Source organism: Apodemus sylvaticus, chromosome X, assembly GCF_947179515.1.
Source record: "Apodemus sylvaticus chromosome X, mApoSyl1.1, whole genome shotgun sequence".
NCBI classification, from domain to species: domain Eukaryota; kingdom Metazoa; phylum Chordata; class Mammalia; order Rodentia; family Muridae; genus Apodemus; species Apodemus sylvaticus.
The window spans coordinates 134,578,745-134,587,981 of NC_067495.1; the positions used below are offsets into that span (position 1 = coordinate 134,578,745).

The window sequence follows — 9,237 nt, forward strand, 5'->3', positions numbered from 1 at the left end:
CCTGGGTTCAAATTCTTAGAATTTATGTAAAGCCAAGCACAACAGCACACATCTGTAATCTCAGTGCTTCTATGGCAAGATGGGAAGTGGAGAGAGAAGAATTCCTGGAAATTTCCCATGTAGCTGGCCTGTGCTATGCAGCACTGAGCCAAAAAGAAACTCAAACTAACAAAGGATAAGTGGAGAGGAGCAGCCAAGCTTTTCTTCTGACCTCTCATGCAAACTTGGACTCACATACACACATGAAGCTCGTAAATGTAGCGGAAGTTGATCCTGAACTCTGGAACCTCCTACCTCTACCTCCCAAGGCAAACTGATCCAGGGTTTGGTAAAGTGCATCTTTTGTAACAACATCAACAGTAACAACAACAACAACAACAAAAATACTCTACAAACTGGTATTATAGGAAATTTTTTCATTTACAAAAAATACACATCTAACATCATACCTAGTAGGGGAAGACAAACAATTTCCTCCTTAAAATCAAAACTCAAATAAGGAGTTTTCTTCTACTTGAGCCTACAAAGTAAATAAAATTGTCCAGACCCATAAGAAAGAAGTATGAGGATCCCCTAGTCATAGACAACATAAGCTTGTATAATAAAAATCATCAGAACTCTACAAAGAAACCATTAGAACTCATAAACAAAATATGAAAAGTTGAAAGATACAAGATAAATCGTAAAAATTAATTGTATTCCCATGGAGTAGCAAGGAAAGCACCAAAGCCAAATTAAGAAGACCATTCTGACCCAGTGATGGTGGTGCATGCCTTTAATCCCGGCACTCAGGAGGCAGAGGCAAGCAGATTTCTGTGAGTTCAAGGCCAGCCTGGTCTACAGAAAGAGTTCTAAGACAGCCAGGGTTACACAGAGAGACGCTGTCTAAAATAAAATTAAATTAAATTAAAAAAAGAAAGATAAAAGGAAAAGAAAGAAAATTTTTGAGTTGAGTGTGTACTGCCATCATTGGCATAATTTTTTTAAAAAAGATATATCGCATGTAATAGCAGCCAAAAGTATATCCTTGCACTTCGAGGCATAGGCAGGAGGTTCTGGGGTTTATGCTCATCCTTACCTATACAGCTCCAACATTTAAGGCCAGACCTGGTTACATGAGACCTTATTTCACACACACACACACACACACACACACACACACACATCACAGTATAAAATGTAAAAAAGTTGAGCCAAAATGGTATGACACATTTGTCCTAAAAACTATAACAACAAAATAGAAGACCTGAGTGAGTGGTAAGATAACCATTTTCAAAGATTCAAAGACTTAGCTACTACTCTTCAAAGTGATCTGTAAGGTTATCACAGTCCTGTGACAATCTTAGCTGGTTATTTTTTTAAAATAATTTTTAGACTTCTTTATTTTATTTTTATGTATTTTAGTACACTGTTGCTCTCCTCAGACTCACCAGAAGAGGGCATCAGATCCCATTACAGATGACTGTGAGCCACCATGTGGTTGGTGGGATTTGAACTCAGGACCTCTGGAAGAACAGTCAACATTCTTAAATGCTGAGCCATCTCTCTAATCCAGCTGACTTTTTTTGGGGGGGGGTAGTTGTTTTGTTCTTTTTTTTTTTTTTTTTTTTTTTTTGGATTTGGTTTTCTCAAGACAGGGTTTCTCTGTATAGCCCTGGCTGTCCTGGAACTCACTCTGTAGACCAGGCTGGCCTTGAACTCAGAAATCCACCTGCCTCTGACTCCCAAGTGCTGGGATTACAGGTGTGTGCCACCACCGCTGGGCTCAGCTGACTGTTTTTTAAGAAATAGAGACAGACATAGTGGTGCACACTTATAATCCCAACAGTCGAGAGCCAGAGAGGCAAGATTGTCACAAGTTCAAGGCCAACCTGCTCTACATAGGAAGTCCCAGGCTAGTCAGGACTTTACAACGAGATCCTGACTCAAAAATGAGGGGGGGGGGGGGGCAGGCGGTGGTGGTGCACGCCTTTAATCCCAGCACTTGGGAGGCAGAGGCAGGTGGATTTCTGAGTTCGAGGCCAGCCTGGTCTACAGAGTGAGTTCCAGGACAGCCAGGGCTACACAGAGAAACCCTGTCTCGAAGAAAAAAAAAAACGAAAAAAAATGAGAGGGGTGTGGGGGGAAGGGAAGGGAAGGGAAAGAAAGAAGAGAAGAGAAGAGAAGAGAAGAGAAGAGAAGAGAAGAGAAGAGAAGAGAAGAGAAGAGAAGAGAAGAGAAGAGAAGAGAAGAGAAGAGAAGAGAAGAGAAGAGATGATATAAAACTCATCTGTACATTCAAAGATTTAGAATATCCCAAAATGGTTTTGAACCTAAGAACAAGTTGGGGAACTCACACTTTCTGTCTTTAAAAGTCACTACAAAGTTATATTAATCAGCTAAAGGGTAGGAAAGTGTTCCAATGTGCTCTTCCACCTCTGAACCCCAAACTCAGTCACCACCTCGCTGACTCAATCTTCCAAAGCAACTGATTCAAACTGGCAGCCTTTCTTAGATAAATAATAGTGTGCCCTGGGAAAGAGTCGAGCCCTATTCTTTCTTTTCATACACTTAGAGCTTTATGAAGTTATCTGAGATCCACTAAGCATGTCCTATGCCACACATTGTTCTAAGTACTTGGTGCCTGACTTCTTTCATTCTCTCATTCTCTCACTTTTCTCTGTCTCTCTGTCTCTGTCTCTCTCTGTCTCTATGTCTCTCTCGCTCTCTTCCTCTCCCTCTCCCCATCCCTCTTCTCCCATGACCTTTGAGAATACTTTTGTTTAGGTCTGCTTTTCAGCTACCTGGAAACTTTGAGACTGGACAGGCCACATACTTGGCTGCTCCGTGCTTTCCGGCTCATCTTTCAGTCTCATTCCTTCTGAGGTGATTCTATGTGCCTTCCTTGAGGCACTGTGAGTGACTCATTGTGGCTCAGGATTTTTTTTTTTTTTTTTGCACAACAGTACAAAGAGCACCTAGTCATAAGGTAACAGCAGTGGGACTCATGCTTAGTGTAGTGATACATTAAGAGCTGTAGATGAATTCTTTAGTACAACCTTTAAAATAGGTTTCTGTAATGATACCCACCACACTGAATGCTAACACTAGGTATTAATTTCAAAATCTTCTGCTGTTGGGCTGAAGAGATGGCTCAGTGGTTAAGAGCAGTGGCTGTTATAGCAGAGGATCCAGGTTCATGTGAGTGCTGGGAATTGAACACTCCAGTTCTGGGGTCATGCCATCTTCTAGCCTCTCCAGGCACCAGGCATACATAGGGTGTGCAGACATACATCCAGACAAAACTTCCAGACATACATATAAGGGATCTAGCCCATTTGAAAATAGTTCAGGTAACCTGGAAAGCATAGAAGACACTAATATTGACCCTATATACGTACCTACAAATTGTATGTACATATCACACACACATCAATCACATCACATGCACACACAAGGACATGAACATGAACACAGGCATGGACTGATTCTAACACATATCTATGAAGCTACAAAAGGAATGTGATAACCACAATATCATATATATATATATATATTCTTTTATACCAATGTTCATAACATCTCAGTCTGATATATTTTTATTAAAATTTCTACCCAAAGTGGAAAGAATTTTTTTGATTAAAACAAACTTTTTAAGCATTTGTGCTTAAGGGAATAATTTTTAGTTATCAGAAAACCCCAAAGAGTGGCAGCAGCAGGAGGTGTTTCTGTATCATCCAGTATTCTTAGAACTGCAAAGAAGCACAGTACACCTTCTGCCTGCTTCGGCACAGAAATCACTGGCAACTTCACCATGTTTTTATTTGAAAAATTAAACATGAAAATGTCATGGTCTGTTCCACAGTAGACAGCATCCTATAAGGGATAGCAGATGCTCTGAAGCCACATGGACCATGAATGCCCCTGATGGGACTGATGGGGCCCTGAAACTGAGAAATAGGAAAGACTGGGATAAGATATTCTGACACAGATATAACTTTAGATTAGGGTTGGGTTCAAGAAAAAAGACAAACAACAGACAGACAGACAGACAAACAAACAAAAAACAAAAAAGCCAGTTTTGAGATCAGGTCTCATGTTGTAGTCCTGGCTGACCTGGAACTATTTATAGAGACCAAGATGGCCTGAAGCTCACAGAGATCCACTTCCTTCTGCCTCCAAAATGCTGAGATTTGAGTTTTGCACCACCATAGCCATCTAGCTTTAAGAAAACTTTTGAAGGAAACAGTTTATCTGAGACAACAGTTAGTGATGATGATGGTGGTGGTGGTGGTGGTGGTGGTGGTGGTGATGATGATGATTATGATAAATAGCTTCTTGAAGAAAAATATGGTCCAAGCTCTCTTCCCAGGGTTTTATATATATTAATTCACTGAAATTTCAGATCAATATTAATAGACGTGCAGGTGCCACTAGTATTCCTATTTTACAGGTAAAGAAGCCAAGGTATAGAAGTATAGTAAAATAACAGATGCAAAGGTCACAATGTCACTAGTGAGCAGGAACTGAGATTTAAACCCAGGAAGTCTAGCACCAGAGTCTATGCTCAAACCCCTACCACTTGCCCAGACAATATTGTTTACTAATGTAAAACACCTCTGACCTTGCCTTGAGCTTAAGATAATACACAAATTATCTCATCCATTTTAGGAGGTTGACTTTCTTAAGACTATAGAATTAAGCAATATCTCATTTGACCCTGAAATACCATCATGATGTGCTTAGGACTGTGTCTCAGACAAAAGCCTTAAGAGAGGGCATGAAGGTTTGGTACACGGATGATGAGACTCCATTCCCTGTTCTACAAAACCAACATGGAAGCACCAAAAGGCAACTGGACACACACTAAAGGCTTGCCCTCGTTTTCAGTAATATAATTTATGTATGCACATGTAATACAGTGTATTTTAATGTTGAGTTTTGCTTTTGCTCTTTGTTGTTTTTGCTCTGGGGTTGGGGATTGAACCCAGGGCCTTGTGCATTGCAAGCAAACCTCTCCCTCTGATCTGCAGCTCCCACTCTGCTTAAGTACAGCTTTGACCTGAAGGCCAGGTTCTTGTAGTTTTCAAGGCCTCCCTTTGTTCAGAAGTGCCAATGGGCTTTAAAAGGCCATTTCTTTTTCTGTTTCCTTTTAAATTATTATTACAACATTTCTCCCTTTCCTTTTCTCCCTCCAAAGGCTCCTGCATACCCCTTTCTACTCTCCTTCAAATTTATGGCCTCTTTCCCCATTAATTGCTACCACATTATATATATATATGCATGTACATATATGTTCCTAAATATAATCTGCTCAGTCCATATGTTACTTGTATGTATGTTTTCAGGGCTGCTCATGTGGGCTGCTTCTTTTTGGAAGTTTACTTTTACTGATGTTGCCAGTGACTCACTGGTTGGCATTTCCCTCATTAATAAGGAAGCACAGCCACAGAAAGCCTGATCCCCTAGAAAGAAGCTGTCCCTCCTTCTTCCCTCCTCTCTCTCCCTCTCTCCCTCTCTCCCTCTCTCCCTTTCCCCCCCCTTCTCTCTCTCCCTCTCCCCCCCCCTCTCTCTGAGAAAGACTTTCATGTAGCTCAGACTGGCCCAAAACTTAAATGCATAACCAAGGATGACCTTAACCTTCTGACCTCCCTGTCTCCATCATCTTAGTGTTGCAGAGTATAGGTGTGTGCCACCATGCCAAGTCAACAGTTTTGCTTTGTTTAGTATTAGGTTCTGAAAGACACCATTGGGCATCACCAGTCTCAACTGGGGATTGTCTACCTCTATTTACTCTGTGGCTACTGGGAGCGAAAATCAATCATGTACATTTGCAGACTTTCTAATTAACAGAGCAAAAATAATGGCAAAATGAAAGGCAAGACAAGTGAGCTTACTTCCACTTGAAGGGTTGCACATCCTTTCAGGAAGTCATTGATGTTGTCAATGCAGTCGGCCTCAGTTTGGGGTTCCAGACAATACTAGAGAAAGAGTCAAATGTCACTTGGAGATTGCTAAGCCATAATAAATAAACTACCATCATCCTTTGCTGATAAGTAGACACAGTTGGCTTTGGAAGGCAGAGGGCAGCCCTGCTCTCCATCCAGGAAGAGAACTAACCACTGAAGGAAGTGATGCAAATGCCTGAACGGTTGGTTTTTGTTTCAAATGTATCTAAGCCATTTCTACTTAAGGTTTTCTCCTTCGACTTGACTGTGGTGCTAGCAAATCGAAGAAACTAAGACACACACACACACACACGTGTTGTGTGTGTGTGTGTGTGTATGTGTGCGTGTATAACACGCATATATATTAGATCCTGCTTTTGCCCGAGAAGGCTACTCTAATTACCTCCCTCTACTCCTCATGATAATTTGTTGATATTTCATTATGACTGGGCACCACATTTTTTCATCATGTCTCTCTGGTCCTATCATCAGTTTCTCACATTTAAAAAATTATAAGTAAATCTACTTGTTCCATAAACATAGAATTGATTCCAAAAGGCAAAAGACTCCTATTTAAGTCATGTGCACAATGCCTTAAGAAAAGAATCATAAGTACTTAATCTTTAATGACACAAAAGCACCTACTTTAGAAGCCGTCCACTGCCATAATATGGGCTTATATCTTCAAAAGTCTTGATTTTTTTTAAAAGTAAGGTTTAGTTTCACTTTGAATGCCCATTGCCTTCAATGCATCTAGTTGGTTTCTCTTTGGTTTTGGGGAGTTTTAAGTAACATAGACACTTGTGAATAGACTTTTCTGCAATGAATCTTAAAAAAAAAAAAAAAACAAGGGAGTCTCCATCAAATTTTTAGGCAAACTCTCAAACACCAGAAAGGTCTACTCCAAATTATTCCATTATTCCACAGACTCGTGTTCAAAACATGTCTAAAGTGCACAGGGAAGTTTAATGTGCATCTCCACAAACACAGCAAACTTGTGCACAATACGGTTGTCGCCCCGTCCCTGAAAGGCAGTCCTGTAGCAGGGCTTTAGTAGGGTAGCATCAGGGGGTCAATTACTGAAGGATAACCTTTCGTTTTCTGACTTTTTCAAAGTACAAGGACAATAAATAAAAACGCCTAACTTTTAGGAAGATGTTGAAGAAGGGGATTCCCGTGACCCAGCAAAGGAAAAATCTCAAGAATGATATTATTGCTGCTCTGTGGTGGAAAGCAATCCCAAAGACACAGCAGAATGACCTTACCTTCTCCACCGAGCCAGGCAGAAGTCTGTTTATGAGTTTGCACAGCACTACCCCATTTTTCAGCGAGGTCTTTAAGAACTCCTCTGGATCGCAGATGGTCTTTTTGGGGGACTCTAGAACTCCCAAAGATATAAGCCATGTCACAACGCGTTCTTCTGGATTCATGACTGAGGCTCTCGTACGCTCTGAACAGCTCTCGGGGCAGCTGTGAGGACTAAGCCACATCCGTGATTGCATCTGCTGCTGTCTTCCTTTTTATGAGCTCTCTTCTGGTGCTTGCAGGGCAAAGGTTTAAGGCAACTTTTCTCTGACAACAGTGGAACGTGGGATTTCTAAACCACAGAGATCATACCTAAAGATATGGAAAGGAATGATAAGGGATGGACAAACTCCTGGGAGCACATCACTGGTCTTTTTCGAAACTTGCAAAACAAACTCATTAGTTTTGTTTTTTTTTTAAAGGGAGGAACGTACAACAGTGCAAGAAGCTGTAAGTAAAGGAAGTGAGGAGGATGTTGGGGAGGCAGAGAAGTCGGCAAGTGCTCGTGGAAACCGGAGTGAGCCAGCGCTTTACAGAGCCTTGGAAATGAGACACGCGTGGGGCAGAAAACACTGTCAATACAGTCTAGCCTCAGTGAAAAATCTGCCTGCTGTCAGGAGGAGGATGCCAAATGGCTCTTAGGTCAGACCGATCTGAGCCTCGTGGGGAGCTGTGCTGGTAAAAAGAGAGCTCAAACAAAGACTTAGGTGGACTGAAAAAATTCCTCCAGAAAAGGCCGGATGTCCTCAGACAGTCTCACAGAGTGTGTGTCATGATCATGCTGTCCTTACAAAACACGTGGAGCCGCATGGTGACAACTTGCCAAGCAAATGAAGATTGTCCCTGCTGTCAGCCATCGCTGCATATAAGCAGAAGCTGGAAGAATGGCATTTTATTTTGTAGCCAAAAAAGCTATGTTTAGGGAAATAGGCTAAGGATAACATCTGACATCCTGTTTACTTGCATTCTTTAGCAATTCTTTTTCTGGACCTGGTTCCACTCCACAGTCCAGCTGCAGTACCCTTAGCAAAGGCTTAGATACAGTCACAGAAAATGAGGGAAATAAGCTTGGAGACCGAGCACTTGAGAACAAAAGAGCACTTGTCCTCTCTGTCTACACTACAGACTGAAAGATTCACTTCTTGTCATCAACAAACACTATGCGTTTAAAATAGTGATCTGCATGCAAATCAGCCTCGCTCATGAACCCAGAAAGATCCGTTTTTGTCAAACATTTTTAGTACCAGGTAAAATAGTCATACTATAGGGAAATTTATAATAAGGCAGAGTTTAATTGTATAGCTCTATATTGGCAAATGCAGGCTGTCACCACCTCTCCACACATATGTGAGGCATCCAGTTAATTATAGCTGTTTCCTGCTAAGTCTCACAGTCCTGTTCTTCTTGTCCCCTGCCTCCCTGCTTTTTTGATGGTGATAGTGATAGGGATAGTTTCTTACAGCTGAGGCTGGCTTTGAACTCCTGATCCTTCTGCCTCCACCTCCCAAATGTTAGGATTAGAGGCATGCAGAACCAAATCCAGTTTACGGGATGTTTGGGATCGATCCTAAGATATTGTACATGCTAGACAAGCACTGTACCACCGAGCTATATCCCCCAGGCCAATTTAACAATTTTAACATTTACAGGCTATTTCGTTACAATCATACACAGTCTATATCAGTGACATTCAACCTGTGGGTCTCAACCCCTTTGGGTATTAAAGGACCCATTCAGGAGGATCACATACCATATATTTCACGAGTCAGATGTTTCCATTATGATTCATAACACTAGCAAAATTCTACTGATGAAGTACTAATGAAATAAATTTATGGTGTGGGGGGGTTCACCATAATGTGAGGAACTCTATTAAAGGGTCCTTTAATAGAGGAAGGTCAAGAACCACTGATCTAGATAAACTTTTTCTATCATCCTCAAAAGTGTACACATGCATCCCTAATCCAGAAGCTATTCCCAATTAATAACCACTCAGAAATGAAAA

General features: G+C 41.2%; 1 protein-coding gene across 2 annotated transcripts in view; it reads right to left on the reverse strand.

The window, feature by feature from the left end:
- Window positions 1–7,602, reverse strand: part of Arhgef6 (Rac/Cdc42 guanine nucleotide exchange factor 6) — a 119,291-nt gene extending 111,689 nt beyond the window's left edge. Inside the window, exons 1-2 of one of the 2 annotated variants that reach the window (XM_052170581.1) lie at window positions 7,193–7,602; window positions 5,877–5,960 (exon numbers count right to left, since the gene is read on the reverse strand). In XM_052170581.1, the coding sequence (XP_052026541.1) occupies window positions 5,877–5,960; window positions 7,193–7,429 (321 nt within the window). In that variant the 5' untranslated portion in view covers window positions 7,430–7,602. The remainder of the gene's footprint in view (window positions 1–5,876; window positions 5,961–7,192) is intronic. The other variant, XM_052170580.1, reaches the window with a different exon arrangement.
- Between the last annotated feature and the right edge of the window lie 1,635 nt (window positions 7,603–9,237).